We start from the raw sequence: 25,583 nt of genomic DNA, 5'->3' as shown, positions 1-25,583 counted from the left end.
TTTCAACACAAGGAACCACTTATCCCAGCCTATTGACCTGTCATTCATTTCAACACAAGGAGACCATTATCCCAGCCTATTGAACTGTCATTCATTTCAACACAAGGAGACCATTATCCCAGCCTATTGACCTGTCATTCATTTCAACACAAGGAGACCATTATCCCAGCCTATTGACCTGTCATTCATTTCAACACAAGGAGACCATTATCCCAGCCTATTGAACTGTCATTCATTTCAACACAAGGAGACCATTATCCCAGCCTATTGAAGTGCCATATAATAAGGAGCTGGGAGTAATGACCAATCAAATGAAGCGGTTATCAAGTCATACTTTGATAAATATCTGCATGCGTATGATGTCGTTAATGATTTACTTCCTTTAATAAAATATAGATATTTAACCTTTATTTAAATTAGGCAAGTAAGTCAGGAACAAATTCTTATTTACAATGACGGCCTACCGCGACCTAACCCTCCCCCTGACCCAGACGACGCTGGGTGCCGTCCTATGAGATTCCTGATCACGGCCGGTGATACAGCCCGGGATCAAACCAGGTTTTGTAGTGACGCCTGTAGCACTGAGATGCAGTGCCTTAGACTTACTGCGCCACTCGGGAGCACCTAGTGACCTTGTTCAGCTACAATCATTTATAACACATTTAGTTATTTGGGGTTTGGTAAGGCAGTGTTATGTTATATTTCTGAGTTGTGCAATCTGAACAGAACAGTGTGTTTATTTGTAAACATGTTTGTGTGTGTCATCAGGGAAGCATTTGACACGATCAGAAAACAAACACCAGGGCCAAGATGGGACTGTTTTAGCTGTGGTAAGATAATGTTATGTTATGAGTGATGCAGCAACAACTGGACATAGTGTGTGTGTGTGTGTGTGTGTGTGTGTGTGTGTGTGTGTATTTCCAGCCTGCTCTAAGACTGAGACCTAAATGGCACCCTATGACCTGTTAAGAGCATCCCTTTAGACCAGGGCCAATAGGAAACAGGTGGCCATTTGACCAGGGCCAATAGGAAACAAGTGGCCATTTGACCAGGGCCAATAGGAAACAGGGTGCAATTTGACCAGGGCCAATAGGATACAGGGTTCCATTTGACCAGGGCCAATAGGAAACAGGTGGCCATTTGACCAGGGCCAATAGGAAACATTTGACCAGGGCCAAAAGGAAACAGGTGGCCATTTGACCAGGGCCAATAGGAAACAGGTGGCCATTTGACCAGGGCCCATTTGACCAGGGCCAATAGGAAACAGGGTGCCATTTGACCAGGGCCAATAGGAAACAGGGTGCCATTTGACCAGGGCCAATAGGAAACAGGTGGCCATTTGACCAGGGCCAATAGGAAACAGGGGCCATTTGACCAGGGCCAGGGGCCAATAGGAAACAGGGTGGCCATTTGACCAGGGCCAATAGGAAACATTTGACCAGGGCCAATAGGCCATTTGAAACCATTTGACCAGGGCCAATAGGAAACAGGGGGCCAATAGGAAACAGGGTGCCATTTGACCAGGGCCAATAGGAAACAGGTGGCCATTTGACCAGGGCCAATAGGAAACAGGTGGCCATTTTTGACCAGGGCCAATAGGAAACAGGGTGACCAGGGCCAATTTGACCAGGGCCAATAGGAAACAGGGTGACCAGGGCCATTTGATTTGACCAGGGCCAATAGGATTTGACAGGGAAACAGGCCATTTGACCAGGGCCACCAGGGGCCAATAGGAAACAGGGTGCCATTTGACCAGGGCCAATAGGAAACAGGTGGCCATTTGAACAGGGCCAATAGGATACAGGAGGCCATTGGACCAGGGCCAATAGGAAACAGGGTGCCATTTGACCAGGTCCAACAGGAAACAGGTTGCCATTTGACCAGGGCCAATAGGAAACAGGTGGCCATTTGACCAGGGCCAATAGGAAACATGGAGCCATTTGACCAGGGCCAATAGGAAACAGGTGGCCATTTGACCAGGGCCAAAAGGAAACAGGTGGCCATTTGACCAGGGCCAAAAGGAAACAGGTGGCCATTTGACCAGGGCCAATAGGAAACAGGGTGCCATTTGACCAGGGCCAATAGGAAACAGGGTGCCATTTGACCAGGGCCAATAAGAAACAGGGTGCCATTTGACCAGGGCCAATAGGAAACAGGGTGCCATTTGACCAGGGCCAATAGGAAACAGGTGGCCATTTGACCAGGACCAATAGCAAACAGGGTGCCATTTGACCAGCGCCAATAAGAAACAGGGTGCCATTTGACCAGGGCCAATAAGAAACAGGGTTTCATTTGACCAGGGCCAATAGGAAACAGGGTTCCATTTGACCAGGGCCAATAGGAAACAGGGTGCCATTTGCCTATAAAACCTGCTACAGCAAACCACTTCCCCTGCTGTTACTGGCTGGGTCTGATCTTCTGACCAGACCTCTCCACATAGCTCCCTGTACATTATCATCTACCAGACCTCTCCACATAGCTCCCTGTACATTATCATCAACCATCTACCAGACCTCTCCACATAGCTCCCTGTACATTATCATCTACCAGACCTCTCCACATAGCTCCCTGTACATTACCATCTACCAGACCTCTCCACATAGCTCCCTGTACATTACCATCTACCAGACCTCTCCACATAGCTCCCTGTACATTACCATCTACCAGACCTCTCCACATAGCTCCCTGTACATTATCATCTACCAGACCTCTCCACATAGCTCCCTGTACATTATCATCAACCATCTACCAGACCTCTCCACATAGCTCCCTGTACATTATCATCTACCAGACCCCAACATGTCTCCTCTCTGTTGAACCAAAATGTCTCCTCTCTGTTGACCCCAACATGTCTCCTCTCTGTTGACCCCAACATGTCTCCTCTCTGTTGAACCCAACATGTCTCCTCTCTGTTGAACCCAACATGTCTCCTCTCTGTTGACCCCAACATGTCTCCTCTCTGTTGAACCCAATATGTCTCCTCTCTGTTGACCCCAACATGTCTCCTCTCTGTTGACCCCAGCATGCCTTCTCTCCTCATTCAGGATTGTTTACAAACACAGCCCACAGGAATCTACCAGTTCTCTTGGAGGTTGAGTTGTAGTAGAATCCTTCTGATGGGCCAGACAGGAAGTCAGAGAGAGCTGGACCAGAGAGAGAGAGAGAGACACTCTCAGTGTTCTGGGCCAGACAGGAAGTCAGAGAGAGCTGGACCAGAGAGAGAGAGAGACACTCTCAGTGTTCTGGGCCAGACAGGAATTCAGAGAGAGCTGGACCAGAGAGAGAGAGAGACACTCCTCAGTGTTCTGGGCCAGACAGGAAGTCAGAGAGAGCTGGACCAGAGAGAGAGAGACACTCTCACAGTGTTCTGGCCAGACAGGAAGTCAGAGAGAGCTGGACCAGAGAGAGAGAGATACTCTCACAGTGTTCTGGGCCAGACAGGAAGTCAGAGAGAGCTGGACCAGAGAGAGAGAGAGACAGGAAGTCACACTCACAGTGTTCTGGGCCAGACAGGAAGTCAGAGAGAGCTGGACCAGAGAGAGAGAGAGAGACACTCCTCAGTGGTCTGGGCCAGACAGGAAGTCAGAGAGAGCTGGACCAGAGAGAGAGAGAGACACTCTCACAGTGTTCTGGCCCAGACAGGAAGTCAGAGAGAGCTGGACCAGAGAGAGAGAGACACTCTCACAGTGTTCTGGCCCAGACAAGAAGTCAGAGAGATCTGGACCAGAGAGAGAGATACTCTCACTAATTTCTCCAGTCATCTGTAGGCCTTAACTAAGGATTTAGCTCTATCATTTAGCTCAATGAATCAAAGGTTAGGGAGTGGATGCTGCCTGCTCTGTTGTCTCTCCGTTTGTTTGTTTTGAGTTACGCCCCATTACTTCTGTTGTAATGGTCTGAGACCGGAGGCTAAATGAGGGGTGAAAGACCATTACTTGGTGATAAGTGTGGTAATACAAGTCTGGCTTTCTGTCACTCACCCTGAAATCTCTGGAGAGTCCTGGTGTCATACAGCCCTAACCCTTTGGCCCAGTCCAACACTACCTACCACTCTCTCAGGAGTGTGTGTGTGTGTGTGTGTGTGTGTGTGTGTGTGTGTGTGTGTGTGTGTGTGTGTGTGTGTGTGTGTGTGTGTGTGTGTGTGTGTGTGTGTGTCTGTCTTCCCCCAATCTTCCCCCAGAGGCCAGCAGCGGTAAACAGAGGGCCTTTTTCACTCACCAGCATTCTAGACATACCAATGGGTCCCTGGAGGGCTGGGCTGCAAGGATGCACACACACACACACACACACACACACACACACACACACACACACACACACCCCGGGTGTGTGTGGACATAACGCTGCTGGACATGACATGTATGTTTAATGGGGCTCAGTGTGTGTGCAGCACAGTTCAGTTCAGTGAGTTAATGGAGGTCAATAAGGGGATTCAGACATTCTCAAGTGTGTGTGTGTTCCTTATATTGAGTTGCAACAACCACCCCCATTTTTCCCTCAGAACAGCCTCAATTCGTTGGGGGATGGACTCTGCAAGGTGTGGAAAGTGTTCCACAGGGATGCTGGCCCATGTTGACTCTACAAGGTGTGGAAAGGGTTCCACAGGGATGCTGGCACATGTTGACTCTGCAAGGTGTGGAAAGTGTTCCACAGGGATGCTGGCCCATGTTGACTCTACAAGGTGTGGAAAGGGTTCCACAGGGATGCTGGCACATGTTGACTCTGCAAGGTGTGGAAAGGGTTCCACAGGGATGCTGGCCCATGTTGACTCTACAAGGTGTGGAAAGGGTTCCACAGGGATGCTGGCCCATGTTGACTCTGCAAGGTGTGGAAAGGGTTCCACAGGGATGCTGGCCCATGTTGACTCTACAAGGTGTGGAAAGGGTTCCACAGGGATGCTGGCCCATGTTGACTCTGCAAGGTGTGGAAAGTGTTCCATAGGGATGCTGGCCCATGTTGACTCTACAAGGTGTGGAAAGGGTTCCACAGCATTGCTGGCCCATGTTGACTCTGCAAGGTGTGGAAAGGGTTCCACAGCATTGCTGGCCCATGTTGACTCTGCAAGGTGTGGAAAGGGTTCCACAGGGTTGCTGGCCCATGTTGACTCTACAAGGTGTGGAAAGGGTTCCACAGGGATGCTGGCCCATGTTGACTCTGCAAGGTGTGGAAAGGGTTCCACAGGGATGCTGGCCCATGTTGACTCTGCAAGGTGTGGAAAGGGTTCCACAGGGATGCTGGCCCAAGTTGACTCTGCAAGGTGTGGAAAGTGTTCCATAGGGATGCTGGCCCATGTTAACTCTACAAGGTGTGGAAAGGGTTCCACAGGGATGCTGGCCCAAGTTGACTCTGCAAGGTGTGGAAAGTGTTCCATAGGGATGCTGGCCCATGTTGACTCTACAAGGTGTGGAAAGGGTTCCACAGCATTGCTGGCCCATGTTGACTCTGCAAGGTGTGGAAAGGGTTCCACAGGGATGCTGGCCCATGTTGACTCTACAAGGTGTGGAAAGGGTTCCACAGGGATGCTGGCCCATGTTGACTCTGCAAGGTGTGGAAAGGGTTCCACAGGGATGCTGGCCCATGTTGACTCTACAAGGTGTGGAAAGGGTTCCACAGGGATGCTGGCCCATGTTGACTCTGCAAGGTGTGGAAAGGGTTCCACAGGGATGCTGGCCCATGTTGACTCTACAAGGTGTGGAAAGGGTTCCACAGGGATGCTGGCCCATGTTGACTCTGCAAGGTGTGGAAAGTGTTCCACAGGGATGCTGGCCCATGTTGACTCTACAAGGTGTGGAAAGGGTTCCACAGGGATGCTGGCCCATGTTGACTCTGCAAGGTTGACTCTGCAAGGTGTGGAAAGGGTTCCACAGGGACTCTGCTGGCCCATGTTGACTCTACAAGGTGTGGAAAGTGTTCCACAGGGATGCTGGCCCATGTTGACTCTACAAGGTGTGGAAAGTGTTCCACAGAGATGCTGGCCCATGTTGACTCTACAAGGTGTGGAAAGTGTTCCACAGGGATGCTGGCCCATGTTGACTCTACAAGGTGTGGAAAGTGTTCCACAGGGATGCTGGCCCATGTTGACTCTACAAGGTGTGGAAAGTGTTCCACAGGGATGCTGTCAAATTAATAATATTATTATTCTTCTTTGTTATTTTTTTCATTGGGTTTTGCAGCAGCCTCAGCACCTCTGCTTCCCCCAGCTATGGATGGAACATTCTAGACACACTGTCACGACTTCCCCTGATGTTATCTCCCCTGCCTGTTCTGGCGGTGCTCGGCGGTCGTCGTCACCGGCCTACTAGAAGTTATCTCCCCTGCCTGTTCGGGCGGTGCTCGGCGGTCGTCGTCACCGGCCTACTAGAAGTTAGCTCCCCTGCCTGTTTGGGCGGTGCTCGGCGGTCTTCGTCACCGGCCTACTAGAAGTTATATCCCCTGCCTGTTCGGGCGGTGCTCGGCGGTCGTCGTCACCGGTCTACTAGAAGTCATCTCCCCTGCCTGTTCGGGCGGTGCACGGCGGTCTATGGATGGAACATTCTAGACCACCGGCCTACTAGAAGTTATCTCCCCTGCCTGTTCGGGCGGTGCTCGGCGGTCGTCGTCACCGGCCTACTAGAAGTTAGCTCCCCTGCCTGTTCGGGCGGTGCTCGGCGGTCGTCGTCACCGGCCTACTAGAAGTTATCTCCCCTGCCTGTTCGGGCGGTGCTCGGCGGTCGTCGTCACCGGCCTACTAGAAGTTGGCTCCCCTGCCTGTTCGGGCGGTGCTCGGCGGTCGTCGTCACCGGCCTACTAGAAGTTGGCTCCCCTGCCTGTTCGGGCGGTGCTCGGCGGTCGTCGTCACCGATCTACTAGAAGTTATCTCCCCTGCCTGTTCGGGCGGTGCTCGGCGGTCGTCGTCACCGATCTACTAGAAGTTAGCTCCCCTGCCTGTTCGGGCGGTGCTCGGCTGTCGTCGTCACCGATCTACTAGCCGCCACAGATCCCTTTTTCATTGTCTGTTTGTGTTGTCTTATTAGTTGCACCTGTCTATTTGTGTGCTTGATGGGCTTCCTTATTTACAGTACGTTTACCCGCCCTTGTTTCGTTACGTATGTTGTTTTGGTGTTCGTGCTCTGGACCCAATCTAAATGGACCAAAAAGAGACAATAGAAAAAACTGTCAATGGCAATGTGAGAAAATGATGGTAACTAGTCTGGCCCTAATACAGGTTAAATGTTTGTTTTTTAAAATGTAAGCCAGGGCAGGATCAGCCATGCGCGATTCATTTGCAGTCTGGACGTGGAGGGGTGAACATCTCATGCTCTGACTGCAGCTAGGAGGGACTGCTGCGCGAGACTGGGCCACCTGTGAGTCTCCAATAACACCAGAAAAAGTCGCTAGATTTGTCGCTAGTCGCTTTTTTGAAAATATGTCGCTAGAGTGGTCTGAATACCCGCTAAATATAGCGACAAAGTCACAAAATTGGCAACACTGCTCTTTGCTGATACCGCATTTGACTTTGAATGTGAGTTTACGTGACCTCAGCTCAGCCAATAGGAAAACCGGGCCGGCCCATCTTGGTAGGGGTGGCCGGCTATTTCCCACTTATCAACCAAAGACTCATTATATTTTAGTACAACAGATTGCGCAAAAATATATATAAACAAATCTTAACAGGCCCATGGGCTGCCAGTCATGTCACCTTTGTGTGTGTCAATTTCGAGCAGCCCACACAACAAAAAAATGGTCCAGTCCATCTGGTTTTTGCCAGACGGCCAATCCCCCGTGTGTCTGTGTGCGTTTCAGTTTATCAGTGTCAATAGGGGCTATCCAGTCTTGATTAACCATGTGGAACAGGGCAGGGCCACTTCAACCAACTGATGTAATATCTCAACGTTACTGCCTCCTAAATACCACCCTATTCCCTATGTAGTGCACTACTTTAGACCAGAGCCCTATGGCCAATGGTACCCTATTCCCTATGTAGTGCACTGCTTTAGACCAGAGACCTATGGCCAATGGCACCCTATTCCCTATGTAGTGCACTGCTTTAGACCAGAGCCCTATGGCCAATGGCACCCTATTCCCTATATTGTGCACTGCTTTAGACCAGAGCCCTATGGCCAATGGCACCCTATTCCCTATTTAGACCAGAGCCCTATGTGCACTGCTTTAGACCAGAGCCCTATGGCCAATGGCACCCTATTCCCTATGTAGTGCACTGCTTTAGACCCTAGAGCCCTATGGCCAACCAGAGCCCTATGGCCAATGGCACCCTATTCCCTATGTAGTGCACTGCTTTAGACCAGAGCCCTATGGCCAATGGCACCCTATTCCCTATGTAGTGCACTGCTTTAGACCAGAGCCCTATGGCCAATGGCACCCTATTCCCTATATAGTGCACTGCTTTAGACCAGAGCCCTATGGCCAATGGCACCCTATTCCCTATGTAGTGCACTGCTTTAGACCAGAGCCCTATGGCCAATGGCACCCTATTCCCTATGTAGTGCACTGCTTTAGACCAGAGCCCTATGGCCAATGGCACCCTATTCCCTATGTAGTGCACTGCTTTAGACCAGAGCCCTATGGCCAATGGCACCCTATTCCCTATGTAGTGACCAGAGCCCTATGGCCAATGGCACCCTTTCCCTATGAGTGCACTGCAGAGCCCTATGGCCAATGGCACCCTATTCCCTATTCCCTATGTAGTGCAGTGCACTGCTTTAGACCAGAGCCCTATTCCCTATGTAGTGCACTGCTTTAGGCCAATGGCACCCTATTCCCTATGTAGTGCACTGCTTTAGACCAGAGCCCTATGGCCAATGCACATTCCCTATGTAGTGCACTGGACCACCCTATTCCCTATTCCCTATGTAGTGCACTACTTTAGACCAGAGCCCTATGGCCAACGGCACCCTATTCCCTATGTAGTGCACTGCTTTAGACCAGAGCCCTATGGCCAATGGCACCCTATTCCCTATATAGTGCACTGCTTTAGACCAGAACCCTATGGCCAATGGCACCCTATTCCCTATACAGTTCACTACTTTAGACCATGGCACATAGGAGTCTGATCCAAAGTAGTACATAATATGCAACAGGATCTCATTTGGGACTAAGACTTTGTCTTGTTAGAATGTAAAACAAACACAAGCCTCAATAAATCTAGTATTGATGATTGAAAAAACATATTTTTCTTAAAATATATATGAATTGGTTGACATGGTGATAGATCAAATAAGAACACTGAATTTAGATAGTTGCTGTGTTTAGTTTTCTGTCCCTACGAATAGTGTTTTTGGTGAACGATTTTACAGCAGTGTGGGAATAAAAAATTAAATACCCATCGAAAAGAGACCAATCTGTTTATTTTCCACTCCAACCACACTTGTTAAAATGTAATCTACAACGACACACTGGCTAAGCAATTTCCAAGGAACGTTTACCCTGAATACCACTGTGGGGTTGGTAGCAGCCTTTAGCCTGCTGTATAGTTCAGGAAAACAAACAGTTCCCAGATAATAGTTGGAGCGGGAGCCTAGCGGCAGCCTAGCGGCAGTGACGAACCGACGTGCGTAGGGCGGTGTTCTCACGTAAAGAAAAGCGTGCGTGTGGCTGTGGTACATCTGGAATAGTGCTTCTAGTATCTACAGCGGGATCTGTGCACTAGCTGGGATCGCTTCCACTCCTTAAACTCTTTGACACTCATTTTTAAAGGGAAATTTACCACAGCCGTTGCTTTCTGTAAGTTGATACAATATGGAATTTTAATTTACCGTTTTTTTTAAATTTTCTTTCAAAGGATGAATATCCCGATAGTTTTATTGATTTCATTTCTCCTCCTCCCACTAACGGAATGTATCAACTTTATTCTTGGAGTTTAATCAAGTTGGATTGATTTATTTTCATCTGATTGGCCGACAGCTGCGTTTTCATCAATTATTCGAATTTATTTTTGATAAATTGTAATCGAATAGTTTTTTGGGGGAGTTTGTAGAATTCTTGAACGACTCATCGTTTCATTTTGTCTAGTAAATAACGGTCCACTCCAGACAGGCGCACAACCGAGCTGCGTTGGTGGAGTTCTCCACAGGCATATGGAGCTGTTTTGATCATGCATTGATTTGCATTACGTTTTATATCTCAACTCGGGTACTCACTTGTCGTTTCAAAACGTCTATGGAAACTTTCTAAGTAGAGTGCGACTGTTGTTGATTATATATATTATTTTTTCTCAACAATGTGCTCTCTGCTGCATGAATAATATTGATGTACGTGTTTAATTGGTTGTAAATATTTTCCATTGTTGGGACATTCCTCTAACTCCGTGCTTTTATCCACTCCAATGTTACGGGATTCATACTTTTCAATTTGAAGTAAACATATGGGTTTGATGAGTAAATGTGGAAATGGCGCCACCTGGTGTCAATATGAAGTACCACTTCAAATAATTGATGCTGAATCAGTACGGTAGACCTCTGGTCTGATAACTGTGGTTCCTGTGTCTTTGTCTCCATGTGTAGATCTATCAGAAAATGCTGCTCATCCTGCTCGCAGTGCTCATCTTGCACCTCATCATCCTGGTCTTACTGTTTGTCTCAACAATTGCCAATGTGAGTAACGATGATATTGTTGTCTATACCCTACTATAATACAATGTGAATAGCTATGATATTGTTGTCTATACCCTACTATAATACAATGTGAGTAACTATGATATTGTTGTCTATACCCTACTATATAATGTGTGTGCGTGTGCGTGTGTGCGTGTGTGTGTGTGTGTCTCAGGAAGTCAGTGTAGTCAATAGGGGCTATCCAGGCTTGTTTAACCATCTGGAACAGGGCAGGGTCGCTTCAATTAACTGATGTGTCAGACATGGGCTCAAATATTTCAGCATTTGATTGAACCTGAATCACGCCAGACAATACGATATAATGTGATTGGTTCCATTGTGTCCAGCCAAGCTGGATCAAGCAAAAGTTTTAGAAAGTAAACAAATACTATTTGAACCTGTGTGAGGTGATGGGCGTATGTAGTTTCACGATGGACCTGGGAACCTCTTGTCCTACTTTTATCGTTTACATTCGTTGTGTTGTGGGTGTGTCGTTTACATTCATTGTGTTGTGGGTGTATCGTTTACATTCATTGTGTTGTGGGTGTGTCGTTTACATTCATTGTGTTGTGTGGTGGGTGTGTCGTTTATTTTCATTGTGTTGTGGGTGTGTCATTTATATTCATTGTGTTATGGGTGTGGGTGTGTCGTTTACATTCATTGTGTTGTGTTGTTTATTTTCATTGTGTTGTGTGTTGGGTGTGTCGTTTATATTCATTGTGTTGTGGTGTGTGTTGGGTGTGTCGTTTACATTCATTGTGTTGTGTTGTTTATTTTCATTGTGTTGTGTGTTGGGTGTGTCGTTTACATTCATTGTGTTGTGTTGTGGGTGTGTTGTTTATTTTCAGTGTGTTGGGTGTGTCGTTTACATTCATTGTGTTGTGTTGTGGGTGTGTCGTTTATATTCATTGTGTTGTGGGTGTGGGTGTGTCGTTTACATTCATTGTGTTGTGTTGTTTATTTTCATTGTGTTGTGTGTTGGGTGTGTCGTTTACATTCATTGTGTTGTGTTGTGGGTGTGTCGTTTACATTCATTGTGTTGTGTTGTGTTCCAGGCCTGGACTGTAGGAGGAACCAAGAATACTGACCTGTGGTACAGCTGTCTCACTACTAACGTAGGATATCACTGCAGTTCTGCCAGCAATGAAGGTTTGTCTAAGACACGAGCACCAAAGAGGGTGGATAAAGAGCATATTTTACTCAGACGGTTTACCATTGAAAAGAATGGACACGGTTCCTGTCTGTCTCAGTTGGGCCTTTCCTCTATCGCATGAGCAGGCTTTTCCCACATGAGCTCACGATTCCTCTATAATATCTGGCATGCTGACTGACTGTTCCTCTATAATATCTGACATGCTGACTGACTGTTCCTCTATAATATCTGGCATGCTGACTGACTGTTCCTCTGTAATATCTGTCATGCTGACTGTTCCTCCATAATATCTGGCATGCTGACTGACTGTTCCTCTATAATATCTGTCATGCTGACTGTTCCTCCATAATATCGCATGAGCAGGCTTTTCCCACATGAGCTCACGATTCCTCTATAATATCTGGCATGCTGACTGTTCCTCCATAATATCTGTCAATAATATCTGTCATGCTGACTGTTCCTCTATTATATCTGGCATGCTGACTGTTCCTCTATTATATCTGTCATGCTGACTGTTCCTCTATTATATCTGTCATGCTGACTGTTCCTCCATAATATCTGTCATGCTGACTGTTCCTCCATAATATCTGGCATGCTGACTGACTGTTCCTCTATATTATCTGTCATGCTGACTGACTGTTCCTCTATATTATCTGTCATGCTGACTGTTCCTCTATATTATCTGTCATGCTGACTGTTCCTCCATAATATCTGACATGCTGACTGTTCCTCCATAATATCTGGCATGCTGAGTGACTGTTCCTCCATATTATCTGTCATGCTGACTGACTGTTCCTCCATAATATCTGGCATGCTGACTGTTCCTCCATAATATCTGTCATGCTGACTGACTGTTCCTCCATAATATCTGGCATGCTGACTGTTCCTCCATAATATCTGGCATGCTGACTGACTGTTCCTCCATAATATCTGGCATGCTGACTGTTCCTCCATAATATCTGGCATGCTGACTGTTCCTCCATAATATCTGTCATGCTGACTGACTGTTCCTCCATAATATCTGTCATGCTGACTGTTCCTCCATAATATCTGTCATGCTGACTGACTGTTCCTCCATAATATCTGTCATGCTGACTGACTGTTCCTCCATAATATCTGGCATGCTGACTGTTCCTCCATAATATCTGTCATGCTGACTGACTGTTCCTCCATAATATCTGTCATGCTGACTGTTCCTCCATATTATCTGTCATGCTGACTGTTCCTCCATAATATCTGGCATGCTGACTGACTGTTCCTCCATAATATCTGTCATGCTGACTGTTCCTCCATAATATCTGTCATGCTGACTGACTGTTCCTCCATAATATCTGTCATGCTGACTGTTCCTCCATAATATCTGTGATGCTGACTGACTGTTCCTCCATAATATCTGTCATGCTGACTGACTGTTCCTCCATAATATCTGGCATGCTGACTGTTCCTCCATAATATCTCACACCAGAGAGGGAAGAGCTTGCTCTGGTCTACTTATTGTCCCCTCCCGCTCACCCCCTTCGTCCCGCTCTGACAATAAAACATAAGCCAGTGAGATGTCAGGCCCTGGGGACCTCCCTCTGCCGGCCAATAAGTAGACCAGAGTGGCCCCGCCCTCACCAGACAACATGAGGGTGTGGGGTGTCTTGCTTTCTCTACCGTCTCCACTATCCACCTAGAGGTCAAACAATCATTATCCACCTAGAGGACAAACTATCATTATCCACCTAGAGGACAAACTATCATTATCCACCTAGAGGTCAAACTATCATTATCCACCTAGAGGTCAAACTATCATTATCCACCTAGAGGTCAAACTATCACTATCTACCTAGAGGTCAAACTATCACTATCCACCTAGAGGACAAACTATCACTATCCACCTAGAGGACAAACTATCACTATCCACCTAGAGGACAATAGTGATACTGCATTCTGTGTAAGCCAACACTCTCATCCAACCTCTATTGAATAATGAGATTTTACATTATAACAGCTCCAGCTCTGTTATCAGTTAATCAGCCAATCAAATTCATTCATACAGCCCATTTTACAGCAACATTTGTCACAAAGTGCTTTACAGTAAGCCAGCCTCCCACCTAACGGTAGTTAGCTGTTCATGTTTTGATATGTTGTGCTACTTTATGTTATACAAAACTGATGTTAGGTTGTTACTTTACCAGCAAAAACATTGTAATCAGATTACAGATCATTTTGGAAAACTAAATGATTACTTCTAGGATCACTTTTAAATTCAGAAAGGATTGTTTGTGTAAAAAAAAATCTTTGACACCGTTCTGTTTTCTCAATTATATTCAAATTAGCTTTGTTAATTAAAAGGTGCAAGTTTAAATTTGTTCCGTCTGAGTGAGTCTGACCACAAGACAGAGACCACTATGATGACACACCAAATGTGTTTGATGGATCGCGGGAAAAGAGCAGGAATGGGCTTTTGTAGGCTACAGTCCAAGCTAAGTCTTCCAATGGTGCGACTGCTGTCGGCATCTAAAGATGATCCTACCTGAATAAACGCTTGGAGGTCAGGAGGACAGCAGTGGTGTCGTCTAGGAGTGCAGTGGTGTTGTTTAGGGGTGCAGTGGTGTTATCTACGGGTGCAGTGGTGTCGTCTAGGGGTGCAGTGGTGTTGTCTAGGGGTGCAGTGGTGTTATCTACGGGTGCAGTGGTGTTGTCTAGGGGTGCAGTGGTGTTATCTAGGGGTGCAGTGGTGTTGTCTAGGGGTGCAGTGGTGTTATCTACGGGTGCAGTGGTGTTGTCTAGGGGTGCAGTGGTGTTGTCTGGGGTGCAGTGGTGTTGTCTAGGGGTGCAGTGGTGTTATCTAGGGGTGCAGTGGTGTTGTCTAGGGGTGCAGTGGTGTTGTCTAGGGGTGCAGTGGTGTTGTCTAGGGTGCAGTGGTGTTGTCTAGGGGTGCAGTGGTGTTATCTAGGGTGCAGTGGTGTTGTCTAGTGCAGTGGTGTTGTCTAGGGGTGCAGTGGTGTTGTCTACGGGTGCAGTGGTGTTATCTACGGGTGCAGTGGTGTTGTCTAGGGGTGCAGTGTTGTTGTCTAGGGGTGCAGTGGTGTTATCTACGGGTGCAGTGGTGTTGTCTAGGGGTGCAGTGGTGTCGTCTAGGGGTGCAGTGGTGTTGTCTACGGGTGCAGTGGTGTTGTCTACGGGTGCAGTGGTGTTGTCTAGGGGTGCAGTGGTGTTGTCTACGGGTGCAGTGGTGTTGTCTAGGGGTGCAGTGGTGTTGTCTACGGGTGCAGTGGTGTTGTCTACGGGTGCAGTGGTGTTGTCTAGGGGTGCAGTGGTATCGTCTGCAGGGTGCAGTGGTGTTGTCTACGGGTGCAGTGGTGTTGTCTAGGGTGCAGTGGTGTTGTCTAGGGGTGCAGTGGTGTTGTCTACGGGTGCAGTGGTGTTGTCTACGGGTGCAGTGGTGTTATCTACGGGTGCAGTGGTGTTGTCTAGGGGTGCAGTGGTGTTGTCTAGGGGTGCAGTGGTGTTGTCTACGGGTGCAGTGGTGTTATCTACGGGTGCAGTGGTGTTGTCTAGGGGTGCAGTGGTGTTGTCTAGGGGTGCAGTGGTGTTATCTACGGGTGCAGTGGTGTTGTCTAGGGGTGCAGTGGTGTTATCTACGGGTGCAGTGGTGTTGTCTACGGGTGCAGTGGTGTTGTCTAGGGTGCAGTGGTGTTGTCTAGGGGTGCAGTGGTGTTGTCTACGGGTGCAGTGGTGTTGTCTAGGGGTGCAGTGGTGTTGTCTACGGGTGCAGTGGTGTTGTCTACGGGTGCAGTGGTGTTGTCTAGGGGTGCAGTGGTGTCGTCTACGGGTGCAGTGGTGTTGTCTACGGGTGCAGTGGTGTTGTCTACGGGTGCAGTGGTGTTGTCTAGGGGTGCAGTGGTGTTGTCTACGGGTGCAGTGGTGTTGTCTAGGGGTGCAGTGGTGTTATCTACGGGTGCAGTGGTGTTGTCAGGGTGCAGTGGTGTCGTCTACGGGTGCAGTGGTGTTGTCTACGGGTGCAGTGGTGTTGTCTAGGGGTGCAGTGGTGTTGTCTAGGGGTGCAGTGGTGTTGTCTATGGGTGCAGTGGTGTTGTCTAGGGTGGTGCAGTGCAGTGTTGTCTACGGGTGCAGTGGTGTTGTCTAGGGTGCAGTGGTGTTGTCTAGGGGTGCAGTGGTGTTGTCTACGGGTGCAGTGGTGTTGTCTACGGGTGCAGTGGTGTTATCTACGGGTGCAGTGGTGTTATCTACGGGTGCAGTGGTGTTATCTACGGGTGCAGTGGTGTCGTCTAGGGGTGCAGTGGTGTCGCCTATGGGTGCAGTGGTGTTATCTACGGGTGCAGTGGTGTTGTCTAGGGTCATACTGATATCACTTATTAATGATATCTACAAAGCGCATTGATGTGAATCACACTGCTGCCCTCTCATTTAGTTATTTGCGCCGTACGGATTGTGGTTGTTGTGGATTGCTTTTCACCAATGTATTTTAACCCAATAACAGTTGAATTGAAGAAGTTTAAGCTGCCTATTAATCATTGTTTTTGCTACCAACAATGAATAAAGTGCTCTTGCAACAGCTGCAAAGTCTGAGGTGGATCCCAGCCTGTGGAATAACAGTCTGAGGTGGATCCCAGCCTGTGGAATAACAGTCTGAGGTGGATCCCAGCCTGTGGAATAACAGTCTGAGGTGGATCCCAGCCTGTGGAATAACAGTCTGAGGTGGATCCCAGCCTGTGGAATAACAGTCTGAGGTGGATCCCAGCCTGTGGAATAACAGTCTGAGGTGGATCCCAACCTGTGGAATAACAGTCTGAGGTGGATCCCAGCCTGTGGAATAACAGTCTGAGGTGGATCCCAGCCTGTGGAATAACAGTCTGAGGTGGATCCCAGCCTATGGAATAACAGTCTGAGGTGGATCCCAGCCTGTGGAATAAGTCTGAGGTGGATCCCAGCCAGTGGAATAACAGTCTGAGGTGGATCCCAGCCTGTGGAATAACAGTCTGAGGTGGATCCCAGCCTGTGGAATAACAGTCTGAGGTGGATCCCAACCTGTGGAATAACAGTCTGAGGTGGATCCCAGCCTGTGGAATAACAGTCTGAGGTGGATCCCAGCCTGTGGAATAACAGTCTGAGGTGGATCCCAGCCTGTGGAATAACAGTCTGAGGTGGATCCCAGTTTGTGGAATAACAGTCTGAGGTGGATCTGAGGTGGATCCCAGTTTGTGGAATAACAGTTTTAGGTGGATCCCGGCCTGTAGAATAACAGTCTGAGGTGGATCCCAGCCTGTGGAATAACAGTCTGAGGTGGATCCCAGCCTGTGGAATAACAGTCTGAGGTGGATCCCAGCCTGTGGAATAACAGTCTGAGGTGGATCCCAGCCTGTGGAATAACAGTTTGAGGGAGTTCCCCTCTTCTGAACTCCTCTGTGGCATTGTGCTCCATACTGTCTAATAGAACTGTGGCATTGTGCTCCATACTGTCTAATATAACTGTGGCATTGTGCTCCATACTGTCTAAAATAACTGTGGCATTGTGCTCCATACTGTCTAATAGAACTGTGGCATTGTACTCCATACTGTCTAATATAACTGTGGCATTGTGTATCAAGAATAGTCCACCACCCAAAGGACATCCAGCCAACTTCCCAATCTGACCCTAAAACCATCACGGTCACCTAATAATCCCCAGTTTACACTTGGCTCATTCATCACCCTCCTCTCCCCTGTAACTATTCCCCAGGTCGTTGCTGCAACTGAGAACGTGTTATCAGTCAATTTACCTGATAAAATAACGGATAAATAAATAAATTATAAAATAAACTTGACACAACTGTGGGAAGCATTGAAGTCAACATGGGCCAGCATCCCTGTGGAAGGCTTTCCTCACCTTGTAGAGTCAACATGGGCCAGCATCCCTGTGGAAGGCTTTCCTCACCTTGTAGAGTCAACATGGGCCAGCATCCCTGTGGAAGGCTTTCCTCACCTTGTAGAGTCAACATGGGCCAGCATCCCTGTGGAAGGCTTTCCTCACCTTGTAGAGTCAACATGGGCCAGCATCCCTGTGGAAGGCTTTCCTCACCTTGTAGAGTCCACATGGGCCAGCATCCCTGTGGAAGGCTTTCCTCACCTTGTAGAGTCCACATGGGCCAGCATCCCTGTGGAAGGCTTTCCTCACCTTGTAGAGTCCACATGGGCCAGCATCCCTGTGGAAGGCTTTCAACACCTTGTAGAGTCCACATGGGCCAGCATCCCTGTGGAAGGCTTTCCTCACCTTGTAGAGTCCACATGGGCCAGCATCCCTGTGGAAGGCTTTCCTCACCTTGTAGAGTCCACATGGGCCAGCATCCCTGTGGAAGGCTTTCCTCACCTTGTAGAGTCCACATGGGCCAGCATCCCTGTGGAAGGCTTTCCTCACCTTGTAGAGTCCACATGGGCCAGCATCCCTGTGGAAGGCTTTCAACACCTTGTAGAGTCCACATGGGCCAGCATCCCTGTGGAAGGCTTTCCTCACCTTGTAGAGTCCACATGGGCCAGCATCCCTGTGGAAGGCTTTCCTCACCTTGTAGAGTCCACATGGGCCAGCATCCCTGTGGAAGGCTTTCCTCACCTTGTAGAGTCCACATGGGCCAGCATCCCTGTGGAAGGCTTTCCTCACCTTGTAGAGTCCACATGGGCCAGCATCCCTGTGGAAGGCTTTCCTCACCTTGTAGAGTCAACATGGGCCAGCATCCCCGTGGAAGGCTTTCCTCACCTTGTAGAGTCAACATGGGCCAGCATCCCTGTGGAAGGCTTTCCTCACCTTGTAGAGTCAACATGGGCCAGCATCCCTGTGGAAGGCTTTCCTCACCTTGTAGAGTCAACATGGGCCAGCATCCCTGTGGAAGGCTTTCCTCACCTTGTAGAGTCCACATGGGCCAGCATCCCTGTGGAAGGCTTTCCTCACCTTGTAGAGTCCACATGGGCCAGCATCCCTGTGGAAGGCTTTCCTCACCTTGTAGAGTCAACATGGGCCAGCATCCCTGTGGAAGGCTTTCCTCACCTTGTAGAGTCAACATGGGCCAGCATCCCTGTGGAAGGCTTTCCTCACCTTGTAGAGTCCACATGGGCCAGCATCCCTGTGGAAGGCTTTCCTCACCTTGTAGAGTCAACATGGGCCAGCATCCCTGTGGAAGGCTTTCCTCACCTTGTAGAGTCCACATGGGCCAGCATCCCTGTGGAAGGCTTTCCTCACCTTGTAGAGTCCAAACTCATGGGCCAGCATCCCCGTGTAGGCTTTCTCACCTTGTAGAGTGTATGGGCCAGCATCCTCAGTGGAAGGCTTTCCTCACCTTGTAGACTCAGTGTATGGCCAGCATGTGTGGAACCCTGTTCCAGCTATGGGCCAGCATCCCAGTGTATGGCCAAGGCTTGTCTCAGTGTATCCAGCTATGTAAACTCCAGTGTATGGCCAGCAAACCCAGTGTATGGCCAGCTTGTAAACTCAGTGTATGGCCAGCATCCCTGTGGAAACTCAGTGTATGTCCAAAAACTTCAGGCTGTTGCTCTTGTTTAATATCTCAGTAATGTTATGTAAACTCAGTGTATGGCCAGCTATGTAAACTCCAGCTAGTGTATGGCCAGCTATGTAAACTCAGTGTATGGCCAGCTATGTAAACTCAGTGTATGGCTCTCAGTGTATGGCCAGCTATGTAAACTCAGTGTATGGCCAGCTATGTAAACTCAGTGTATGGCCAGCTATGCTCAGTGTATGGCCAGCTATGTAAACTCAGTGTATGGCCAGCTATGTAAACTCAGTGTATGGCCAGCTATGTAAACTCAGTGTATGGCCAGCTAGTGTATGGCCAGCTAAAACTCAGTGTATGGCCAGCTATGTAAACTCAGTGTATGGCCAGCTATGTAAACTCAGTGTATGGCCAGCTATGTAAACTCAGTGTATGGCCAGCTATGTAAACTCAGTGTATGGCCAGCTATGTAAACTCAGTGTATGGCCAGCTATGTAAACTCAGTGTATGGCCAGCTATGTAAACTCAGTGTATGGCCAGCTATGTAAACTCAGTGTATGGCCAGCTATGTAAACTCAGTGTATGGCCAGCTATGTAAACTCTAATATGGATATATCCTGCAATAGATGTCGATTAATGGGTAATCAGATTAGGTTAGTGAGTTTGTTTAGGTTAGTGAGTTTGTTTAGGTTAGTGAGTTAGATTAGGTTAGTGAGTTAGATTAGGTTAGTGAGTTAGATTAGATTAGTGAGTTAGATTAGGGTAGTGAGTTAGATTAGGTTAGTGAGTTAGATTAGGTTAGTGAGTTAGATTAGGTTAGTGAGTTAGATTAGGTTAGTGAGTTAGATTAGGTTAGTGAGTTAGATTAGGTTAGTGAGTTAGATTAGGTTAGTGAGTTAGATTAGGTTAGTGAGTTAGATTAGGTTAGTGAGTTAGATTAGGTTAGTGAGTTAGATTAGGTTAGTGAGTTAGATTAGGTTAGTGAGTTAGATTAGATTAGTGAGTTAGATTAGGTTAGTGAGTTAGATTAGGAGTTTAGATTAGGTTAGTGAGTTAGATTAGGTTAGTGAGTTAGATTAGGTTAGTGAGTTAGATTAGGTTAGTGAGTTAGATTAGATTAGTGAGTTAGATTAGGTTAGTGAGTTAGATTAGGTTAGTGAGTTAGATTAGGTTAGTGAGTTAGATTAGGTTAGTGAGTTAGATTAGGTTAGTGAGTTAGATTAGATTAGTGAGTTAGATTAGGTTAGATTAGGTTAGTGAGTTAGATTAGATTAGTGAGTTAGATTAGATTGAGTTAGATTAGGTTAGTGAGTTAGATTAGGTTAGTGAGTTAGATTAGATTAGTGAGTTAGATTAGGTAGTGAGTTAGATTAGGTTAGTGAGTTAGATTAGATTAGTGAGTTAGATTAGGTTTTGTGAGTTAGATTAGGTAGTGAGTTAGATTAGGTTAGTGAGTTAGATTAGGTTAGTGAGTTAGATTAGGTTAGTGAGTTAGATTAGGTTAGTGAGTTAGATTAGGTTAGTGAGTTAGATTAGGTTAGTGAGTTAGATTAGGTTAGTGAGTTTGATTAGGTTAGTGAGTTAGATTAGGTTAGTGAGTTAGATTAGGTTAGTGAGTTAGATTAGGTTAGTGAGTTAGATTAGGTTAGTGAGTTAGATTAGGGTAGTGAGTTAGATTAGGGTAGTGAGTTAGATTAGGTTAGTGAGTTAGATTAGGTTAGTGAGTTAGATTAGGTTAGTGAGTTAGATTAGATTAGTGAGTTAGATTAGATTAGTGAGTTAGATTAGATTAGTAGGGTAATCCAAAAGTTACAATAGTGAATACAATTTTGGATACGTAACTAGTAACTGTAACATGTAGAAAGTAACCTGCCCTCCTCTGGTTGTATGTCATGTTAGACCTCCTCTGGTTGTATGTCATGGTAGACCTCCTCTGGTTGTATGTCATGTTAGACCTCCTCTGGTTGTATGTCATGTTAGACCTCCTCTGGTTGTATGTCATGGTAGACCTCCTCTGGTTGTATGTCATGTTAGACCTCCTCTGGTTGTATGTCATGTTAGACCTCCTCTGGTTGTATGTCATGTTAGACCTCCTCTGGTTGTATGTCATGTTAGACCTCCTCTGTCTCCTCTCTTCAGACTGGATCCAGGCGGTTCAGGCCCTCATGGTCCTGTCAGTGCTGTTCTGCCTCTTCTCTCTGGTCTTCTTCATGTGTCAGCTCTTCACCCTGGTCAAAGGAGGACGCTTCTTCTTCACCGCCGTCTTCCAGATCCTCGCCAGTGAGTACGACCACTTATAAGGCTTAATGAATCCTTCATAACCCCTTTATAAAGGCCTACATAGACACTTCATAAAGTTGTTGGTCTTGTTGGCCAGTGAGTACGACCACTTATAAGGCTTAATGAATCCTTCATAACCTCTTCATAAAGGCCTACATAGACACTTCATAAAGTTGTTGTTCTTGTTGGCCGGTGAGTATCACATCACCCCGATTGTCTAATCTAGCCGGGTCCTCCGGTTTATACAAAGTTGTCATATATTGGTGTCAACTAACAGTGTTGGTGAGAAGAGGGCCTGGATGTTGTTCTGCGGGGCTTACCGCCCAGGCAGGAAAATGATCTGGGGGAAAAACTGAATCTGTAAAAGACAGACATGTTATAGCTCAGGTCAAAGTGGGAGGCGGCCCCATGTGACCACAAGGGTTGTTTAACTGTCTCAGTATTAGTCCCTTTACTATGAGGGTTGGTTAAAACCTGTTATGGACTAGGTCCCTGTGGCGGGATCAAATCAGCGGAAATTTTAGAGCGCAACCTATAGTTTTCGATAAAACTCAAACTTTCATTAAAACACACATACAAGGTACTGAATTAAAGCTACACTCGTTGTGAATCTAGCCACCAAGTCAGATTTGTAAAATGCTTTTCGGCGAAAGCATGAGAAGCTATTATCTGATAGCATGCACCCCCAGAATACCAGACCGTCAACAAAACAACAGATTTTGCGGTAGCCGGCGCTACCCAAAACGCAGAAATAAAATATAAAACATTCATTACCTTTGACGAGCTTCTTTCTTGGCACTCCTATATGTCACATAAACATCACAATTGGGTCTTTTTCCCAATTAAATCCGTCATTGTATACCCAAAATGTGATTTGCTGAAGACCGGTCTGATCCAGAAAAATGCCCCTTTACAAGACGCAACGTAACTTTTTAAAATGACAAAAGTTGCCTATAAACTTTTACAAATCACTTCAAACTACTTATCTAAACCAACTTTAGGTATTAATAAACGTTAATAATCTATCAAATTGATCACGGGGCGATCTGTATTCGATAGCAGCAAGTCTTGAAATCATACTCCATGTTTTCACTTTCATAACATCCTGTGGTGAGCCCCAAGAAAGGAAGTGCCTATACGTCACAAAACCAAGGATAAAGCTGCCCCAAAATGCCAGCACTGGCGACATCGTGTGGAAGCTGTAGGCATTTACAGGGGATCCCCATGTATTTTCCTCAGCCTTAGACAATACATTGACTGGCGGATCAATATTATTTTTGTGTTTTTGGTGAACAGTTTTTAGAAGGATTTTGACTCCTAAACACGTTCTGTTATAGCCACAGACACGATTTAACCAGTTTTAGAGACTTCAGAGTGTTTTCTATACACACACACTTATCATATGCATATACTATATTCCTGGCATGAGTAGCAGGACGCTGAAATGTTGCGCGATTTTTAACAAAAAGCTGCGAAAATTCGCAGCCTCCATTAACTGTCTCAGTATTAGGTCCCTTACTATGAGGGTTGGTTAACTGTCTCATTATTAGGCCCCTTACTATGAGGGTTGGTTAACTGTCGCAGTATTAGGCCCCTTACTATGAGGGTTGGTTAACTGTCTCAGTATTAGGCCCCTTAGTATGAGGGTTGGTTAACTGTCTCAGTATTAGGCCCCTTAGTATGAGGGTTGGTTAACTGTCTCAGTATTAGGCCCTATACTACGAGGGTTGGTTAACTGTCTCAGTGTTCGGTCCCTTTTTACGATGGTTGGTTAACTATCTCAGTGTTAGGTCCTATACTGCGAGGGTTGGTTTACTATCTCAGTGTTAGGTCCCTTACCACGAGGGTTGGTTTACTGTCTCAGTATTAGGCCCTATACTATGAGGGTTGGTTAACTGTCTCAGTATTAGGCCCTATATTACGAGGGTTGGTTAACTGTCTCAGTGTTAGGTCCTATACTATGAGGGTTGGTTAACTATCTCAGTGTTAGGTCCCTTACTACGAGGGTTGGTTAACTGTCTCAGTGTTAGGTCCCTTACAACACGGGTTGGTTTACTATCTTAATTTTAGGTCCCATACTATGAGGGTTGGTTAACTGTCTCAATGTTAGGTGACTTACTACGAGGGTTGGTTTACTATTTCAATGGAAGGTCCCTTAAAATGAGGGTTGGTTAACTGTCTCAGTGTTAGGTCCCTTACAATGATGGTTGGTTAACTATCTCAGTGTTAGGTTCTATACTATGAGGTGTGGTTAGGTGCCTTCCTATGAGGGTTGGTTAACTTCCTCAAAGTTAGGTGCCTTCCTATGAGGGTTGGTTTACTGTCATAATCTCTTAGTTGGAACCAAACTACATGTGCTAGATATCTAACTCAATTTGGTTTAGTGGGTAGAAGTGGCTGGATTGAAAAATGCATTTTCTGCACATTGGCATAGCAACTAGCAGATTCAGCCCCTCCCCAATATAGAACATAACCAAGTCTGTTACAAAATATTAGGTGTGTCAACTTGGATGAAATTGATGATCTCCAACAGTCTAAAACTAGCAATGCCTTTTTTTCTGCTCTCTCTCTCTCTCTCTCTCTCTCTCTGTCCCTCCCTGCTCTCTCTCTCTCTCTCCTCTCTCTCTCTCTCTCTCTCTCCTCTCTCCTCTCTCTCTCCCTCTCCTCTCTCATCTCCCTTCCTTTTCCTCCCCCTCTCTCCAGGTCTGTTTGTGATGTGTGGAGCTATAATCTACACGGTAATGCGTCCGGATGGGGAGAAGGATGCTGCGTTTGGCTTTGCCTACATCCTGGCCTGGGTGTCCTTCCCTCTGTGTCTGGTCAGTGGTCTCATCTACATCGTACTGAGGAAGAGGGAATGAGAGAGGGATGGAGGCTGAGGTTAAGACCTCACACCACCACCAGCAGAACACAGCACTGTGCCCCAGGGTTGGGGTCAATTCCATTTGAATTCCAGTCAATTCAGGAAGTACACTAACATTCCAGTTCTCTTCAATGCTTCTTAATGAGGTTAACTTTCTGAATTGATAGAAATCCAAATGGAATTGACCCCAACCATGCTGTGCCCACTGACCACCAGAGGAGGCTGGTGAGGGGAGGATAAATGGCTCACATAGTGTTTGTTTTCCATCAAATACTTTGAGCATTCGATTAGATTGAGTGTTTGCACTTTTGGGATTATTCCATTGGTTTCATTGTGCCAGACAAGCTCCATCAAGCCCAGCTAAGAGGCATTTGTAAGAAAACAAATCATATTTGAACCCAAGTCTACATTATACATACCAATCACAGGTGGTCACATGACTAAAGCGGAATCACTGGAATGGTTTCAAATACATCAAACACATGGAAACCATGGAAACCGTACAATATGCTCCAGTTCCATCTTTTATGATGAGCCGTCCTCCCCTCTGCAGCCTCCACTGACAGCCATGTGTGAGTAAACTACAGAGGAGAACAGACAGTCCATGTTACAGTGTAAAGATGTACATAGTGTCTATGGTTTTAGACATATTTATAACATTTTTTACATGACCTTTTGTACATAGTGTTGAGCTCAGTTCATTGTCAGAGCTTGTTTTTTTCCATATTTTCTCCTCTGTGCCAAAGAGATAAAGCTGTGATTTCAGCTTTTAGTAAAAAAGACCAAATGTTTAAAGCCTTCTAAACATTTATTTTACTTTACTATAGTGTAGTGTCAATACCTAGCTTGTCATTGTCAAGCCAAACAAGACCATTCCATAAATAGTTGTCAAGAAGGCCAGAACATACTGGCAATCAGGCTCCTCAAATCCTTCAGAATCCATAAACAACATCAGTTTTCTTGATGAAGGAAAATGAGGATGTGTTTCAGTAGAACCAACAAATGATAATTGTGTTAATAACCATTAGGACTTTGTCTCTGTACTGTCCTGTATTGTCTATTACGATTCTGAAGTGAAAATGAGGATGTGTTTCAGTAGAACCAACAAATGATAATTGTGTTAATAACCATTACGACTTTGTCTCTGTACTGTCCTGTATTGTCTATTAAGATTCTGAAGTGAAAATGAGAATGTGTTTCAGTAGAAC

The 25,583-nt window shown here is 46.5% G+C and overlaps 1 protein-coding gene across 1 annotated transcript; it reads left to right on the top strand.

Annotated features, from left to right (window-relative positions):
• Positions 1-9,562: 9,562 nt before the first annotated feature.
• LOC112240873 (peripheral myelin protein 22) lies at positions 9,563-24,409 on the top strand. The gene is made up of 5 exons (XM_042316924.1): positions 9,563-9,720; positions 10,500-10,589; positions 11,645-11,738; positions 21,372-21,512; positions 24,216-24,409. Exons 2-5 carry the CDS (start codon positions 10,512-10,514, stop codon positions 24,371-24,373), a joined length of 471 nt encoding a protein of 156 aa, XP_042172858.1. The 5' UTR covers positions 9,563-9,720; positions 10,500-10,511; the 3' UTR covers positions 24,374-24,409.
• Positions 24,410-25,583: the final 1,174 nt, after the last annotated feature.

The sequence above is a fragment of the Oncorhynchus tshawytscha genome, unplaced genomic scaffold, assembly GCF_018296145.1.
Source record: "Oncorhynchus tshawytscha isolate Ot180627B unplaced genomic scaffold, Otsh_v2.0 Un_contig_3324_pilon_pilon, whole genome shotgun sequence".
Classification (NCBI taxonomy): Eukaryota; Metazoa; Chordata; class Actinopteri; order Salmoniformes; family Salmonidae; genus Oncorhynchus; species Oncorhynchus tshawytscha.
The sequence above is the reverse complement of the archived record's forward strand: the minus strand, read 5'-3'. Positions and strand labels throughout refer to the sequence as shown.

What these genes read in the sequence shown, in the direction of transcription:
- LOC112240873 (XM_042316924.1), top strand. Translation starts at nt 10,512, where the DNA reads ATGCTGCTCATCCTGCTCGCAGTGCTCATCTTGCACCTCATCATCCTG. An exon ending in TTGTCTCAACAATTGCCAAT is followed by an intron (nt 10,590 to 11,644) that starts GTGAGTAACGAT and finishes GTTGTGTTCCAG; the next exon opens with GCCTGGACTGTAGGAGGAAC. An exon ending in CAGTTCTGCCAGCAATGAAG is followed by an intron (nt 11,739 to 21,371) that starts GTTTGTCTAAGA and finishes TCCTCTCTTCAG; the next exon opens with ACTGGATCCAGGCGGTTCAG.